At 36.9% G+C, this 20,240-nt stretch overlaps 1 protein-coding gene across 1 annotated transcript in view; it reads right to left on the reverse strand.

Annotated features, from left to right (window-relative positions):
- Positions 1-10,332: 10,332 nt before the first annotated feature.
- The window catches only part of LOC140246059 (DNA-directed RNA polymerase I subunit RPA34-like), a 56,988-nt gene continuing 47,080 nt past the window's right edge, over positions 10,333-20,240 (reverse strand). Inside the window, exon 8 of the mRNA XM_072325504.1 lies at positions 10,333-12,901. Within this exon, the coding sequence (XP_072181605.1) occupies positions 12,800-12,901 (102 nt within the window). The 3' untranslated portion in view covers positions 10,333-12,799. The remainder of the gene's footprint in view (positions 12,902-20,240) is intronic.

Here is a 20,240-nt window from a genome sequence, read left to right on the forward strand (position 1 = left end):
GATGTGAACTTCAAAATTCGAGAACTTTCTTACATAATGTCCGATGGTGATGGGAATTCTGTCGTTCTCTTATATTTGATAAGACTCCATAACTTCAAGTCAACCTGAAAATAGATTAGTTTTGCATTACGTAATTCTTCAATTGGTTTGAATATGATAGTATGTCACTCTGTTAAACATCCCAAACTACTTCTTTTTTCTTTTTTCTTTTTTGCATAGTCGTCGAACTAATTTCCAACAGGTTTCTATCGTCATGATGATTATGATAATACCAATTCAAAATCTACAATGACAACAACATATAAACAAAATCATCCTCGGTGCAAAATCATACTAAGTTTAGTATGATTTTACACCGAGGTTGATTTTGTTTATATGTTGTTGTCATTGTAGATTCTGAAGAAGGGCAATTCGCCCGAAAGCTAAATTAAAGGGGTGCAACCCAACATCAGCCACGTCTCTGTGCAAGTTTTGCTTCCAATATATTTAATTGTCCTTGCACCGCCCCGCCATGTTCTGGTTAAGTCCGTTGCTGTCACTATATATATACATACATATATATATATATATATATATATATATATATATATATATATATATATATATATTATCATGAGCGATGGCCCGTTAGCCCGGGGCCACTAAGCATCGATATCGGGCCACCAAATTTCCAGAAAGGCTGTATCTTTTGGTGGCCCGATCAGGCAATTATATAGATTCAAAATGGATTGTTATGTTTCCGTGTATTTCGGGTCACCAAAATTTCAGATTAAAGATATTAGTGATCCGAACGTGGCCACCAGAGAAAAAAAGTTAGTGTCTAGCCCTTTATGTACACGTAAATGTACATTATATATATATATATATATATATATATATATATATATATATATATATATATATATATAATAATGATAATAATAATAATAATAATAGTAGTAATAATAATAATAATAATAATAATAATAATAATAATAATAATAATAATAAATTACGTAATCTCAAGGCAGCACGGGCTTTGCTTGAGAATCCTCGTCTATATATTTTCTCTTTAAAGCATGAGCACTTTGAGCTATGAGCCATTTGACAAAGTAACTCATATCAAACCACTCCTCCCAAGAAAAAATTATGACATCAGCCCCTATCGAGATTACCTGGAGTATAAAACTTCAGAAATCAGAGCAAATGAAAGGAAAACCCGCTATCGTACCGAGATTGACTTTCCCAGATTGACAAATCAATCTCAGAAAAAGAGAGATGGAAACAGAGCATTAAATTTGTCAGAGTCTCTCTCTTCAATCACGTGATGACGATTTGCTGACGTCATCCAGGCGTTCAGTTAATGCGAAGTCAGATGACAAAATCCATGCTACATGAAAGGCAAAGCCTCTGTTATGATTTCAGTTTCTAAACGTAAACAAACTCTAGGGAAGTGTTCGGGGTTCCTCTATATGACTTTTTTTTTCTAAATTACCGTCATTGTTAAGTTGAAATAAAAAGAAGGGGAACCGAAGCGGAACACTTTATCAAAATATTTCATGATGAATGGAATTGACAGTGGAGAGGAATGAAACGAAAAGACTCTGAATGAAGGGGTACAAGCGATAACAAAGAAGAGGCCCGAAAAGGCAGTCGATCGTCTGACAAACTGTTTGAAGTGAACGCGCGAAGTTAAAAATCAACTTGCAAGACACACTAACGCTTACGGCCTTCCACGTAAAGAAGTAATCGAAGCGAAAGCAACTTTGAAAAGGGGTGATTTTTTTTGTCTTTTATACCTTTGACAACATCCGCAGTACGGAGGCGCCTAAGTCTTTCCAAGATATCTGGTACCTTATAAAGGATCGTGTAGCCTCACGCTGTCAGTTAGGGATATAAGAGGACAGAATTTGCCTAAAATCCGGTCTTTCCGTGACATCGAGTGAAATTCACACTGAAACAAAACTTAATAGGGCAAGGCGGTGTGAACCACAAGCGCAAGGGGAAGCACGCAGAACGATAGAGTCTAGAGATAGCAGGTTTCCTACACAAAATTAAGGCCCACTACATGCATGACGTGTAGGGTAAATTATTGACAGAATACAGCTAGAATCTGTAGTTTGCGCACTCGGTTATTATAACGGCAGCGTGCCTAAATCTGCCTGTTTTTGTGTTTACGATTCCTTCTTTACAGTCATGGATATTTTGAAACACAAGTCAGTTTTACTCTCTCTCGCAGTCATAAAAGGCCACAGACACATTGCCACCAAACATGCTGTTCTGAAGCTCATAGAGGCAGGCTTAAGCATACAACTCAGTAACTGATTCTAGAGAAAACTGTTGCATGGAACAATATGAGTTTACAATATCTCACAAGTAAGATGAAGTTCTTTTCCCGAAATTACAATACATGTATAGGCAGAAGACAGGAATTGCAATCTTTAAAGAGTCGCTAGGTGGCGCTCTGCTTAAAGAGAATAATTTCATTCATTCAGTCCATAGATACTTGTTCAATAATTACGCACCATCCTTTTCTCATTTAAAGACACAACTAATTTTGTTAGAAGCCACATTTCTTATATCTTCATCCGACTCGAAGTCTACGTTCATCATCAGATGCATTGTTACTCCAAACACCCAAAGTAAAACATGGACTGGGTGATCGTGCTTTCTCCGTTATGGGACCAAAATTTTGGAATCAGTTACCTATTCAGTTAAGGGAACTGTTATCTACACAAACATTCAAATCCAAACTTAAAACGTATCTGTTCCTCTCACACTGAGGACTGTAATTGCTGTATGTCATTAATGTTCGGAACAATATTGTATTTTAATTGGTATATGTTGTATTCTTTATTTGGCATATATTTGTTTTTTGTTTGTCATTTTCTTCTTTGTTGACATGTTTGAACATGTATATGCATGTATATCTTTTCATTTTTGAAGCGCCATGAGCACTGAAAAGTTGGTCTGTGCGCTATACAAGTAGCCACTATTATTATTAATATTATTATAATTATATTTTCCTTTCATCTCAAGGTTGCAAGTTGCTGACGTCATAATAAGGGTTTACTGTGTCGGGAGAGGGATAGCAGTGAAAACCCACGATCCTCCTATCTTCCTTTATGTTATGTATTATGTACGAGGGCTGCATGCAAAGCAATGCTTAGGCAGTAGCCCTTCTGCATTTTTCATTGCATCGCTGATATATTATGTTGTAGATTGTAAAGGCAATGAAGAAACTGTATTGCTGTATATTCTAAAGGCAATGAAGAGACTTACTTTGTTAACAATTAATGTTTATGTATATATATTGTATGGCCCCAACAATGTATACATTATTTAATACATGTGTATGTATCTGCATGAGCAGTGATATAATGCAGGAACCAATAAATCAAATCAAATCAAATCAAATCAAATCAAATCAAATCAAATCAAATCAAATCAAATCAAATCAAATCAAATCAAATCAAATCAAATCAAATCAAATCAAATCAAATCAAATCAAATCAAATCAAATCAAATCAAATCAAATCAAATGTCATTTCCGTCCTCCATTACTCCTGACACACAGTGAACTCTACTGAACAGGTCTGGATCTGACGTCATCAGCATCTACTAAACGAGCTCACTGCGGCCAATCTTTGTAATGAACCCTTTTTGCATGTATGACACGGATCAAACCTTTTAGCAACCAGAGGACCTAGCCACCATCTTCGCATTCTTTATTCTCATTCCCATGGAAGCTCGTGAGCTCACACACATCACAGCAGAATCCAGTAAATCCTCTTGTTTGACATTTTGCAATCTTTGATACATTTTCCCAGTGAAAGGAGGAAGTAATTTTGAACTATTACACAGGGATAGAATAGTTAGTGTTCTCGCATTAGGATGCAATAACAATGATATGTATGTATCATGGATCCAAAGAAGAGAAGAGATTATCGAAATTGAACGATTTCAAATAAAAATTGCACCTTTCATATAATTCAAGAAAGAAAGATTTTGGTAACGTTTTATGAATGAACGCAAAGAATTTGTTAGTAGGTGCACATGTCGAATGTGCATAAATCATATAAAATACCAATTAAGCTCTCAAATGATACAAAAGCTCGTCTTTTAGACCTTACGGTCTAACTAATTAACTTAGGTTTAAAACTTCACCCGACGGGTCCGCGTCAGTCCATCTTATGAGTCAAACTTTCTTCATCTTTGGCTCCTGTAGCCATGGTGACATTTTGCGCGCCAAACTTATTTCTTCTTAAAGAGATCTCAAGGTCACTAGTAACCCCTGGTCGGCCTTCGTTTGACCTATGATGTTAGATAGAGATGAATCTGTTTGTTAAAATGAGACGTAAGCGGCGTCTTTTCTCTTGTTTGCTCGTAATTACGAATGTCTTCATCGTTGATATGATAATCTTGTCTGGACGGACGAAGAGGCCTTCCCACGCAGGGTTCGTTTTGGCTGCTGGACGGTGAACACCAAGGATCATCAGAAATGAGACTGATGAAGTATCGTGAAGCGATGTCCTGCGATATGCCGTGGTTGATTTTGGAGAGTCTCTTATCTTTGCCTTCGAATTTATAAGACGCCAAATGCTTCTAATAATTCAAAGCTCAAGGCGCAACTTGTGCAAAATATGAATTATGATTATATAAAAGCAGAACATTTTCAAATGCAGGATTTTGTATGATTATGATAAATTTTATATGATCTATAATCAATCGCTAGATAGGTTTCTGAGATCTATAGCAATTTCACAGGTATATTTGACAGGCGAATCCGGAAGTATAAGTCAAGTTAAATTCCTTGTCTGAAAATAGCAGGTAGTGTCCATGCTCATTGGCTTATACCCGACGAAGATGTGTTCAGATTGCCAGTGTGCGTCATAGATGTGCTCTCTAGCCAAAATATGAACTTCAGTTGCCTAAAAACTCCACAAACTTTGTTCATATCTGATGACCTGAGAACAGAATGCTACAGGTTACCTTGCCATTGTGAAAGTGCAGCTGGATAAAATAAGTGCTCCCTCACCAGCGATGTTATACCACCCAGAAATTCCGACTATAACAGGGTTATCAATTTGTATTCATTACAGTGAAAATCAGCATGGTGCGTATACGTGTGATGGGAGGGGAGGGGGAAGAGGAATCCACACAAAATAACACAAATTTACATGATTGTGTGTCTATGCCAACCAAAGTTCCCTATATCAAAGGTGGTTAACGTGCATCGCTTCACATTAATTAAGAAATAAGTGCAATAAACGACTTTCCTTGCCGTTCAAGCCAACAAAATGTTGCGTTAATTCAATAACCCTTCTATCTCAGTCCATACTGCTGCAAGAGTTTCAAACCTGACGCTTGCGAAAACGTCTTTATTTTTTTTTTTTAATCTTACGGGATACAATCCAAGATGAGCAAAAGCTTACAGGACCTATGTGTATATAAACTTGAATTGCAAGGATTCTCGTATAGATTTCGTTAGTGAACAAACCTACCACAAAACTTTCAGAACTGTAAAAATACATTGATTTGATTTCCTTCGTAAGCATTGGTAAATGCATCGTAATTGTCTGATACTCGTGTGCTGCACTGGCTTTCCATTGCCTCTGTTTCCCGAACATTATTATTATGATTACGTTGAAGGACATTCTAAAGGCATGGAACCCCAACTTACTGTATATTCCACAAAAAATTCATCGCGCCCTCTTGTGGTGAGTAATATGACTCGCACTCGCTGCTGATCAGGGGGTGTTTCATCAATTTATTCAGCGATGACAAGTTGTCAGTCTCTGACAATTTCAGCAAAACTCTTGGCCAGGGCTGACAACTTTCATGAAACGGTACCCAGATCTGTTTGAGTGCTGGTAATTTGTTCATATAATAAGTGGATGGTAAAGTATTGGCTGAGACGGGGATTCAGCTTTTAACTTTTTGCGAGATACCTAGAAACCACTTTATGAAATGTAAAAGAGCATACAATGCTGAGAGGAATTCAAAGTTTATTTGACGGAAGTCGATTTTGAAATGGGTGAGATATCCAAAAACAAAGCAAGACAAAGCGATCCTAATAAAAGGTGGGTCCTACCTTTTATAAGGATTCTTGGTTTTGGATATCTCAGCCATTTCAATTTCCAATTTTCAATTTCACTTTTCATCAAGTAAATTTTGAATTCCTATTAGAATTATATGCTCTTTCATGTTTTGTAAGAGGTTTCTCATTATCTCTCTCTCTCACACACACACAAAGTTAAGCCTGAAGCCCCATCTCAACCAAAACTGTACCATCCCTTTATTGTGATTTATTTCTCCCTAATCACAACCATTCGTATTGTAAAAGGCGGGTTATGAGGTTCTGAAAAGCGTAATTTTATATATATATGTATGTATATATATATATATATATATATATATATATATATATATATATATATATATATATATATATATAATATGTATATATATGTATATATATATATGTATATATATGTATATATATATGATATGTATATATATATATATATATATATATATATATATATATATATATATATATATGATATATATGATATATATATATATATATATATATATATATATATATATATATATGAAAACTATTCTTTTGTACTTTGAATGCATGGTTTCATATGGAGTTCTACACGTTTACAAAACGATACTCTATGTCGGTTTGGACGCTGCAAAAAGTATATTACAATTTATTTCGTCATGATAATACAGATACACTTTTTCTTTGAATCTCGCACAGCTGTTAATGATTCTTTCTGAAAGTATTTTTTTTTTACCAAGATCTAGAATTCTTGCCAAAAAAAAAAGGAAACAATCCTACAACACAGAAGTCCATATTCATCTAATCATCCTATAGTTTCGAAATGAAGCGAATAGTTACTCATGACACAATAATGATTTGTCCTGCGCAAATCAATGAAGCGATCAATCTACATACTTGAAATACTCGTTTTAATGTATATTTCCATCAATTTTCATAATCAGTATTATGATTTCAAATGATATTTCTTTTTTTCTCTACCAGTAGTGTAACACTGAGAATTCAGTAGTATTAAAATCACTAGCATACATACTACGCAAATTTAAAAGTGCGGTTAGTAATGTTTCTTTTTTCCTGTATGATAACGACTTTTTATGTGGCTTTGTGGTTCGAAATCGTGAGGTTACAGGTTGGAGTTCGCGCTCAGTTCTTAGAAACCACGTCAACAAAACAAAAACAAAAAGGAAGACAACCTTTGCAACACTCTTCTTTAATCCTTCTGTCTATCCTTCCCCGTCTGTCTTGTCAATTCGTCTCTCTCTCTCTCTCCCGTTTCCTCTTCGTCTCTATTTCTCATATTTTCTTCATATGCGCATCGAATACTGCCAGAGTGGGAAATCCCAAGTAGTTTCAGAAGAAATCATAAATTCTGAATGATTTATCCAGATGAACGTTATGTTTGAACGTTTGAACACCTTGTGGCACGATTTTGTGGTTTAAAATTCAATTCGATTGGACAATTTGACACGCAATAGATGATCAAAAAACTTTCATATAAGTCCCCCTAAAATACGTTCACACAGAGAGAGACACACACTTAAAAACTACTATATAAAATGATAGCCATCTTTTACTGAGTAGATACAAAATATGAGAAACAAATGGCGGGTGGGCGGTGACCCTAATTTCCTCGGACATGTCAAGCCGTTGTCCACGGGGATCGCATGCGGTCAGACCCGTCAAATTAACTGTCGCTTCAAGGAGGAAAGGTTAGTGGCGAAAACAGCATTGATTCTGTCATTATTTTGAGGGGTGAGATATAAATTGGTCAAGCACTGTCGTCGCGATCTGGAGTCACTGATTCGTAGAATAAAAGTCCCCCTGCCCATGGGTACAGCCCACAAGTTCAATCTCCCTATAGAAATGACCATCCATAACTGATTTGTTCTCATATCAAGAATGGAATACAAAAATTGAACGTGATTGTATACAGACCATTAATCCTGACATGGATGTTTCTTTTAGGAAGTTGCGCTGTCTTTGTTTGATGCGTCTGTGGGAGGCATTTAACAAAAGCAATTCAATGTCTCCCAGGGTATAGTATAGACTGACAGCGCGTGATGCTGTATGGTAGCCTTTGGGTTAAAGATGAAAATGGTACACACAAAGTAAAATTATGATGAAATCCCTACGTCTGACATTATATTTTAATAAGAGGTTTGTTTGTTTTTTTTTCCGGAACATCGACGGGGGTTCTAAGGACGCAAAATAAATGGACATGCACATCATTGAAAGTTTTAGCAAAATCGGACATAATCTATTCAAGACTTGACATTTTCAAATTTCGGATGAATCCCATTTAACACTCTCTCGATGAAAACAGAGGAATTTGTGTTGTCTTACGAAAACAGTGATTTCAAGGAAATATTACAGAGAAGTTAACTGAGAATTTCATGTTCAATATAATAGTGCGCATTCCCCTTGTTACAGTGACATGTAAACGCTGATGGCAAAAGGCATGTGGAGTTTTGATGTCGTGCATGGGCGAGTGAAATTTTGTGAACCCTTTATGCACACACATACACACACTCACACAACGCACACACACACAAACACACACACACTCTCTCTCAAACAAACACGCAAACATATGGACGCACATAAGTAAATAAATGAATATATATTTAACATATCTAATATATATGTATACATGTATACTGTATAAATGTATATGTATATATCGTGAAATTGACAAACTGGATCACTTCAAAGCCTCACTCAAAACTCACATTTTTCACCGATTTGCTAACTGTCTTGGAGGAGTCTGCGCCTTTGAATGTTTCTATTACAGATATATGGCGCCATACAAATGCTGTGGATCACCATCATCATCATATATGGAGATAATGAAATTTAATAGATATAAAACGAAACTACACAGAAATCGATAAATAAAACAACTTTCAATTTATACGGAAGTTGGGAAATAGAACAAACCCGCATGAACTGGAAGAAAATCACTAGTTACACCCCAAAATGTCACACATTACTGTCTACCTATTATATAGGACTGAAGCCATGCCAACTCCACCCCTTTAATATCAAAGCAAATCAGCTTTGTTAATAGAAGATCATTTGGAATAGTGTCGGAAGCCTTTTTCAAATCTAAGTAAAGACATGCTCCATCCACCGGATCCACGTGACAATAAATAAAGCCTGCGTTCGGGGAAACTTTTGCAGGGAACCCTGCGGTAACTTTTGATGTTGCAACATGCATGGACATTGTGCATCAAATCAAGATTTGTCTCTATACTTTCACTTTGGGCGGGAAGCTCATTTCCTCTTCTTTCTTGCATCATGATCGCCAATCACATGGCGTTAAATTCCACGGAAGATTACAGCGAAATAATAGACTGTAAAACTATGGGGAGTGCTTCATTGATTTCTCATCATCTCACAGGATATACACGTCTTCTCTCCGTGAAATTATAGTGTGCTTTCACCAAGGTCTCACAAAAGCTGGTATCATGATTAATTCGTGAAATCCTGATTAGAAGCCAAGACCCAACGTGAAAATCACAACATGCTCTTCATTTTTCCTTGTACGTCTAGAGTTGACAACTCTCTACCCGGACTTTGAAGATTAAGGTCAAACAAAAAGCTGGTACCACGATAAGCGCGTGAAATCCGGATCAAAAGCGAAGACATAATATGAAAATAACAATACACGAACTTCATGTTCTCTTTTACATCCAGAATTAACTATTCTCAAGACCGGGATTTAAAGGTGGCCCAGATTCAGTGCAAGCTCATTATTTGCTAGGTATTCCTGATCTTTTGCAATTCTTCTAAGGCACACTTCAGGGAAAAAAAACCCTCACATACATAATCTAAATAGGTAATGCATTTCTAAAATAGAGAGTTTAAAGGTAAAACCATGTGGTGTATTCCTAAAAAAGATTGCTGTGGATGAAAAAGAATAGGCGAGGGAGAGTGGAGACAGCGTAATATTCTTTCTCCTCAAAATTAGGCCACAAAATTGATACAGAAAGTATAGAAAGAAACAGAGGAAACAAGAATGAAAAGTTGAGAAAAAGGGGTCATTCTTTTGCTGAAAATTTAGTTCTGAGTGGAATTAGTAAAGGAAAGGAAGTGGAGAGAGTGAGAGAATTATGGTTGGGCAGGGAGTTCTGCAATGTTCAGGTGTAAGACAGAGGATAGAATTTTGCTGGTATGATTTCACTCTAGTAACGCTTACTCTAATCAAAACACACTGTGTGCATACACTCTGATAGACAATATAGCATAATATCACAAACTTTCAGAAACTTTCACGTTGTCGACACAGCACCTTGTCTGTGGGCAGTTTATTCACAATCATGATTGATGATACTCTCAGCAAGAATTGATGATAAAAATCATGAAAAATGAATATTGTACTGAGCTAGAAAGGCCTTGCTCCTCGCAGGCCGTACCAATCTTTTTAATATTTGCCCTTTCATTGTCCGTAGTTCAAACATACTATAATTTTTCTTGATATAAAAGATTTCTACTGATGCACTGGATGTGTGTAGCCTTTCATAAAAGTCAGTTCATAGATCACACTCCAGTGACTCTCGAGCACAATTTAATGCAAGCAATCACTTAACTGGGTGATGCCACAGGAAAAGTATGATCTTCTGTAAAGAATTTATTTGGAATTATAATTTATCTTTGCACAGACTGTGTTTACACACAGCAGATAATGTTTCATTCCTACTCATACCTCCTTGAAGCCTGGAACTTATGGATAACAGTACTAACTCTAATGGCGATGGTAAATAATGATGATGCTATAATAGTAATGACAGTAATATTGATAAAAACAGTATGGCATTAGTAATAATAGCACAAATAATAATATTCATTATCATTAGTGTTATCATCATCATCATCATCATCATCAGCAGCAGCAGCAGCAGCAGCATTATTATCATAATCATATTACCATCATGTCATTTTTATGAAACAATGAATATTTACTGATCCTATAGACAAACAAAACAGTATCAGGCTCATAAGAATCACCTAGTGAATGGATTTAATGCATAGTCAACAGCGGTGAATGAACATCTACCCAATTTAATATAACTCAATAGACCCTCATTTCTCTGACAAAAGGGAAATTGGCCTACATCTCAAAGGAAGGTAAAAGTATGAGCAAAGCACACTTCCATATCTCATTGCTATACATGGTATAATGAGAAACACCTACTGATGCTGAGAGCAAATCAAATCAAATCTAAAAAAGAAAAATTGATGAAGATTGTGAAAGAGCTCTTGCTCGCTAATGTTTGAGACAATATCCTAGCTTTTCCTGTTACAAATTGAAAAAATAATTTTCACAAATTATCAAACATAGTACTATCATATTCATGCCATGATATCATACATTGGTTCAGAACTTAGTGCAGCAATCTTTTATATGTACGAAATGCAATTTCACTGCTTTGCTAGTAATGGATACGATATAATCTTACATTCAAATTAACAATATTCAGTACATTGACAAAATGTAAAAAAGATGCAGACTGAACCCCAAACCAGACTTTGTAAAAGAAGTTTGACACACCTTGTCATATCTAAAAGAATAAACTGTGATACACGTATTACACAATTTCAGCAACCTCGACCCCCCAGAAATCAATAGCATTAGCCAGTTTATGCAGACTTTCTCATGTGCTAAAACAGGCCTCCACACTAACCACTTTTTTCAAAATTTTGGTGGCCCGAGAGAAAAATTTGGTGGCCCAAAAAAAACCCAATAAAAAACATTAAAAGTCCTGTTTTTTTTTTAAGGAGTCAAATATTGAAGTTTTATCATAGTAAGAATTGGAAGCTGGACATATCTACTCATAAATAAACCTCAACAAACTCACAACACTCACTCTCAGGCACTCATTCAGTCCTTTTCATCCATCCTTTAAAAAAATTTAACTGCTGAATGGTGAAGACTAAGTATAGATATTCATTGACAGGCACATGGGTTGCTACATCTAAACATAAATAAATGACATCAGATTACATGTACATGCAAACAATTTAGAAGCTAGAAGAACATAATAGTTATTTCTATTTCTCAAAACACAAAAGACAAAGTTACTTTCATGTCCTTTTGAAGGTTCCGGTGCAAAAAGATACAAATTTATTGACATACTTTTCAAAAAATTTTGGTGGCCCATGGCGGGCCACCAAATTCGGCCTTTTTTAAAATTTGGTGGCCCGACTTTCATTTTTGGTGGCCCTGGGCCACCGGGCCACCATAAGTGTGGAGCCTTGGCTAAAAACTGATGGATAAGCCAGTCTTTGCCGGTGGCATGCTTTGTCTAAGTGGTGCACATACCATCAAACTAAAACCACTTTCAAACTCAAAGCTACAACATGTTTAAAGGAAGAGACAAAATTAAGTTCATTTGAGTGTCTGTGTTTTGTCCTAATCAATGTAAAGTATACGCACCTCTTTGAAGATTAATCATATCTCCTTTGCCACTACATTCACCCAAAAGAAATAATTATGCTATACTATTAGCTCCTTTGCTGTGTGATTTAGGCTGTAATAAAGTTTTGTTTGCACCATGTGTTACACCTGCCATATGCGTCAATGAAATTTATCCTAACCTGTTTGATTGAACATAACAGCAATCTAGCAACAAAAACCTTGTACACCGACCATGATGACACCAAGATTAAATTTCCAGTGCACAAACCTTAACTTGACACAAGGGAAAACACTGTAAAGAGTGCAGAAGTTGTGAGGATAATTGATTATGCTTTATCCTTTTTCTTTTTCTTCTTTTTCTTTTTTGGTCCCTCTTCCGTCTCCTCTGGCAATTTGTCAGTGGCTGACTCATCATGCCCTTCAGGAATCTACAAATAACGGAAGATAGAAACATTGCAAGAGATTTAGATGACTGCAGATGGAACTAGGTAATGGAAATTTATAAGAAACAAAATTAGAAACATATGTATGCCTGCAAGAAAGGAGATATGAATCAAGGATATGTGTGAGCATACACACATACAAATATGAATATAAATATACACTGTATATGTAATTATATACATAATAAGACACCTCCAAGTTCCATGAACAGTTTTGGTGACATCTGCTTTGCTTTTTGTTATGTTATGTTGTGCTGTGTTGTGCTGTAGGTTTTTTTTTTTTTTTTTGGGGGGGGGGGGTTGGGGGAGTATGAGAAGAGGAAATGGCTTTCCTTTGGCAACTCGAATCAAATTCACTGCCACAAATTAGTGCATTGGTAAGTTACACATGGGAAGGCAGAAAGCCATTATGAAGTCATTTCAGTTTTTCGTTGTAATGCAAAACAGTAACTTTATAACTAATTTCAACTTCAAATGTCTGGCCTCAGACTGATTTTCTTGCCTGAAACATCCTTGCACAAAATAATGTGATTATGATGTGTTCTTTGACAATAAAAAGAGGCAGTTTGATATACTATTCCCCATGACTTTATTCAACCTCCCTAGTGTGTCACTAGTGGCAAGCAAGGTGATATTAACATTTGTCATTAACTCCCACGGGAAAAATCTAGTAGGGGGTAGAAACATAGCCTCTGCATCATCCAATATTGTTCAATTGTAGGAAAACAAAAACTAAAACAAAATGAGATGACACAAGGGGTACGATAATGGCATTACTCATATCAAATCAAATTGATGGTATCTTATCAGCGGGACATAGCAAAATCTATGCTGATAAGCAAAAACCCCTCGAGGAACTTCAAAGGATGGAATGAATTTTTATCACTTATATCATAAACTTTAAATCAGAGAGAAAGAGAGTTGGTAGGGAGAAGAGGAGCTAGTGAAGTGGAGAAGTAGATGTGCAGGGACAGTAAGAGGTTACAGAATCACAGTTGCCCACAGAGAGAGCAAGTAAAATTAATGAAGACAAGATGGAGGGGAGGTCAAGCATTGTAGACAAGGGAATTATAAATAAAAAATACTGTGGAAGTAGGTCACTCCACAAGGTTTTGGGAATTGTGGTTACCATGGTAACACTTTTTCTGACAAACATAAAAAACATGTCTTGAACATGCACACCTCAATGTCATCATGTACACCACATTGGAGTTTAATTACTTCAAAATTGTGGAAGTAGTTCACTCCACAAGATTTTCATTGAAATATGCTGTTACCATGGCAATGCCTTGTCAGGAACAAACACAAAGTGTGTCTTACACAACTATACCTATAGATCATTATACATACCAAATTTGAAAGAAATTGCCTAAATACTGTGGAAGTAGTTCACTCCACAAGGTTTTGGGAAAATTGTGGTTACCAAGGCAACACTTTTTCTGACAAACATAAAAAACATGTCTCGCACATCTACACCTCAATGTCATCATGTACACCACATTTGAGTTCAATTGCTTCAAAATTGTGGAAGTAGTTTACTCCACAAGACTTCCAAGAAAATATGTTATTACCATGGCAATGCCATGCAATTTAACCTCACAAAGAAAAAAAAAGGAAGATGTAAACCAAAATAAACATTAGTGGAGATTAAATCATTATCCACCTCACCTGATTCAAATACTGTCAATATCAGAAATAAAGTTAACAAACAGCAAAACGACCTAAATTGGCAAATATCAAGTTTCATATTTTTCCACGGGGCTTCTTCCAGTCATCAGTGTCAAGGAACCCTAAGAAAGACTGACTCACAACAAGCGAGGGCAGCAAACTTGTCAGCGCATCTGTAAAGGATGACTTGAATTAGGTTATTGGAAGGAGGAAGCTTAGTACCACAGACCTGGGGGTACCTGGAAATTTTGGGTGCTTTTGTCTTGGTGTCTCCTGACCACCGTTTTAAGCTTATAGACTGCCTTTGTCAAATTTATGCTGAATCAACATTTTTTTTTCTTTGAAGGCTAAATAAAACAACAATCACCATGTCTATTCTCTATATTGTAGATCTTCTACAAATAGTGAAAACTGTGTCATCCTGTTGACTGGGGACTGTGTTCAGATTAATTTTATGAGTCAAATCCACTACCAACTGACTGTCAAAACACTGACACATCAACAAAATGAAAATAATACAGGTAATTAATCAAATTAGGGTGATGGGAAACTGATAACAACACTGCATCTCATTCAAATTGACCTGAGATTTTACAAGATTTTTATTTATTCAAATGTGGTTACCAGAAGTTAAAAAGTCAAAATAAGAGAGCACAAACACCTTTTTCTCTTTTGATTAGATCACACAGGACAGATATGATTGTGACATGGGAATGTGGAGGGGCATTAAGGATTAGGACTCTCCAAAATGAAGTTATCTCCTAAAAACAATATCATAATATAATATGTTTAATGCCAGAAGGGTGCTGATCATTTTTTAAACTAAAAAAATGAAAAATAAAGAAAAACACTGAAAATTATTGTAAAAATATGTAGAGTAGTAGATAGGTGTACAATGAATGTGGTCTGTGGGACAAATCACAGTCCTGTGAAAACCATCAAGATGACAATACAGTGATGATAAAATAATGTTTTAAAAATGACTGCTTTTAAACTGTAATTTAGCTTGTGTGATTCCTGTGTTTTGGTGTGGTGTGGGAGCGGCAGTGATCACTTGTCTGAACATTCAACCACAACCCTACGAATGTCCTGAATAAGTGGGAAATGACTTTTAGTAACCTACAAGCCTCTACAGCCAGCGGGATGCAAAGGAAGAGATAAGACACAAGGTCAGACCCCAAGTCTGCAAAGCGATTTGAACTATCCAACAGGGACGTTTAAAAATAATATACTTGGGGCCAAAGTTGACAGGAAGTCAACTCAAACAAGCGGTATCTCCCTTGTGGCAGTCAGACATGGACAATGAGTACAAACTTTGGGGAGAGTTGTGAGTAAATGTGATGCTCTGGAGATGGGGAAGGAGAGGAGGGTAGCAGTCTGAACAACCAAGGTTCATGATATCATAATCACCTTGAAGGAGGGATAAGGTTCATACTGTCAAAATAATATATGTTCCCACCCACAGCACACAGTATCATGACAAGACACTGTCCAGGAACGTGATTCAAAATTGAGGCGGACAATCTTTTTATCTATCACAATGTCTATAAAACACAAGTTATCCTGAGTGAGATGGGCACCGCCTTACTCCCATCAGACAAGAGGCATTACTAAGGTGACGTGGGGGAGGGGAGGGGGCACCCTGGTACAGCCAGTCGCCCATTGCTGAGTCACTGTCCTGATATAAAACTAGGCCTTGCAGGGCTGCACACTAACCTATTTTTTCTACTGGTCCGACCTGTCTGTTTGTCCAGTAGGTACCTAGTTTTTCCACTTTCTTTTACTGGTAAATTCCTAAAAAGTTACTAGTCCGACAGTGATTTTTACTGGTCAGGGACAGTCGGACCAGTGCCAGTGTGCAGCCTTGCCTTAGGTCAAGAGTCCGAGATTCAGTCTTCCACTTTCAGCAGATCTAGCTGCCACAATCCTAGCATTTGAATAAGTCCCTGCAACGTGGGGAAAGTTCTGCACTGTGGGACTTTCTCTTCCAAACCAAAATGTGAATGCTCACTGGAACTTGTCCCCTTGTCCCCGCAAAGCAAGTGGGTCCAGGCACAAAAATGAGAGGGGAGAGTGAGCTTGGACAGTAATTGATAGTGCCCGAGCTGTATTCATCAAATCAAAAGATAAATTATAAGATCTCTGGTGACTGTCCCTGCAATGCGGGTGTAATGTGAACACAGGGTAAGAGGCCCTTTTTAGTCTGGGTGCCAAAGAAAGAGTTTGGACCTAATCTTGTTTAACCTTTCACTCATTTTTTTAAAATGATTTTATCCTCTTTTTTTGAGGAGCTAATTCTGGATCTGGATCATGCAACTCTTGCATCCCTTTGACTTTTAAAATATCCAACAAAATGGCCACCCAAATTGAAACTCTTTTATATGTATTCATTAAAAATGGATAATAAAAATGAAATAAGAAGATTGTTTTACCCTATTTTGAGGATTCTGAATCTATCCAAGAATCTATCCAAGATCACCACCAAAAATTTAAACTCCAATACCACTATTCCTTACCAATGTTACTTAAAAAAAGAAGAAAATAAATTGAGGGGTTCAGGGTGGTCACAACTTGATATTTGAGCATATTGCAAGCTCAGAATCTCAGAATATTGCAGAAATTGTATGTGCGCAGAGCAAACATCACAAGCACATAGTAAGCAATATTTGGCAACTTATCTCTCTTCATGCTGCTTACATTCCATGTTCTCTCTCCTGTTTTGCGCACAAACATCTAAGTACCAGGTATGTTTCATGTTTTTTTTATGTTTTGCACATGTTCTTCACATGTTTGAATACATTTTATTTTGATCTTGTTGCAAATTCTTGAGGATGTTGCACAAGATTTGAGGATGTTGCCCAAGAATTTGAGCATGTTGCAGCGTCATGCTGAAATACCTCATAGACGACCCTGGGGGTTTACCGTATTTTGAAGGTGCTTAATCTGAACATGGTTGATGCAACTCTTGCATTCTTTGAGGTTTTTGAGATATCCAAGATTTTTTATGGTAATTCAGGTGGCCATCTTGAATATCTCGAAACCCTCTATTAACTCCTTAATTGCCATGAGCGACTAATGGGGCAGTGAAGCAGTGAGATGGGTAAGCACAGTCTCATCTGCGTCTTGACCTGAAGTGACATCCGATCTGAGGCCTGCATTTCGCCATCAGGGAGATTACCGCTAATGGTTTGTGTGATAAATGCAATAAAGACACCAGCTACCAAGCTTTCAATAACAGCTAATGGCCAATTATGTTCCCATTTAGTTTGTCTCCTCACTACATGACCCAGTCCCACTACGGCAGCAGTACTTCAGTAATAATCATCCACTTGGAGAATGAGCATTTGAAGTTTACATTAAATGATTAATATCGACTTCCCATACACTGAATTGCCTGAATTAGTGACACTGGATATGTTTGGGTATTCTTTTTAATGACCACTGCAATATCTACTTATGTAACAGTCAATATGTCATCTGAAGCGATTATTCCAACACTTCCTCACGTCACAGAATAGCACCACCAAAAATAATGGCTTTGATGAAATCATGATTGCAAAATCTACGAAAACTTTCAAAATATCATCCAAAACAACACAAGGGCTGTTGAAGCCCGACCATTCCATTATGTGGAGATGCCTCTACTTATGTGTGGACTTTTTCTTTAACCTTGTCCATTCTTTATGACCAAAGTACAGACTATTGTACAAATTGACTGTGGTTGTGGAAAGAGTGCAGATTCAGTGGTTGTTACATTCAATTTCTCTAAATCTTATCACTGTATTAAACAAATTTACCATTTTACCTAAAGAACTTGACCAAAGTATATAGCCTTGGCTAACTTCATCCTTGCATCAACAATGAATTTCTTACATTTCTCGGGGAAACTGTCACAAAGACTAAATGCCCGAGTACTGATTCCCCATGCTAAGTGCAAAGGCACACTGAAGAATGTTACATAAAAAAAAAAAAACAACAACAACAACACATACTTGAGATGCTAATTCAGATTTTGTGATATTAGGGTCGTGGAAAATATATCCACAGTCAAAACACATGAATCACTGGAAAGAATACATTTTACGCCCCTTCCAGCAGATTAAGTGCAGATAATACCTGTCTTTCCATGCCACACCTCTTTTCCCACAATACCCATACTTCACTCTGATATCACTGAACGCCGGTTTGGCCTGCACGAAAGGTTGGGTGTGGGACATGTGCATGATTCAGTCAGACAGTCCTGAGTGTGTGATTCTAATCTACACAGAGACAATGTGCTCTCTATTTGCCCCTTGTATGAAAACTTCCTCTTCCTAAACATAATGAAAGAGTAAGACTGAAACCAGTCACAGGGTTGCCAACATTCACACAACCAAATCACAGAGGTGCAAAGGAGCAACTCAGGAGATAATATGTTATGCATCTCACCAGGTAATGGTTTTTAGTCTTTTGTCAGCATGCACAGAGATATTCTAAGCCCTGTCTTAACAGACTTTACCCCAACAATGTTCAGAGATCAAAATTCATTACTTTGGGCAATAAGAGAGCAAGCCATAGGGCATTGTTTTAACAGACACACACCAAAAACCTTCTCCAAGTAGGTTTCCATAACAACCTACCCATGGTGTGGGGGCGCGGTTGTAATCCATGCACATGATTGGCAAGCGGCATGTTATCATATTCTGCTTGGACTATTGTGCATTCGTGTTGAGTGTATCAAGGGAATATTACCTCAAGAGCATTTTAACAGAAGGGCTGTCGGGATGAAGTTGGGGTAATGTCAGGGTAATGTTGGGTTAATTACCATACCCCAACTGGCTAGGGTAGAATTTGGCAAAAGTTACCATGACAATGTCCGAGCAACATTTTGTGAGGACCGTTTTAACAGTCAGGGTATAAAAAAAAAGATTGAAAGTCTCTGTTAAAACAGGGCTTTAGCTACTGTAAAACGAGGAATGTTTGCGTGAATTTTAATTTCGTGAATTTCACAAGCGCAAAGATTCGCGAAATTAAAATGCACGCGAAAGTTCTTGTCTACACTATATATGCACTGAATGCCAGTGGCAATTCACGAAAATTTCATGCCGCAAAAAAAGGCGTTGGCTCCAAATCGCGAAAAATTCATGCCGCGAATATATCATGTTTTACAGTATATGGAAGCTCCAACTGACTCTGAGAGACTGGGTGGCTCTGCATTTTATTTTTCATTTTATGGGGTTGGATATAAATTCAGTGTAGTGAAAAATTAAGCTGAGAAGTGTAAAACAATCTAAACAAAGTGAAATAATTTGAGAAAAAGAAAGCTACCTCTATTCAGTCAGTAAGAATTAACCACTGCTGAGCGAAACTGCTTCCAGAACCATGAAACTGTGAGGTAATAAGGATGTAGCAATCAAAACATGACCTTGATTTACTGAGGATACAATGGCATAGAATATATTCCCAGGAAGCAGTAAACCTGTGGCTGCAGGATCCTTTTCCTCCAACATTCTGACCAGAGACACTAGATTTACGATCATATAGAAAGACTGAAGCCATTAATCTTTCCTCTCTTTGAAACTGACGGCTCTCACTGCGCACAACATTCAATGACTTGCCATTAAAGGCATAATTTACCATTTGCAGATGAAACAAAAACCTGGCGTTAGTGTTTTAG

Source organism: Diadema setosum, chromosome 2, assembly GCF_964275005.1.
Source record: "Diadema setosum chromosome 2, eeDiaSeto1, whole genome shotgun sequence".
Taxonomy (NCBI): domain Eukaryota; kingdom Metazoa; phylum Echinodermata; class Echinoidea; order Diadematoida; family Diadematidae; genus Diadema; species Diadema setosum.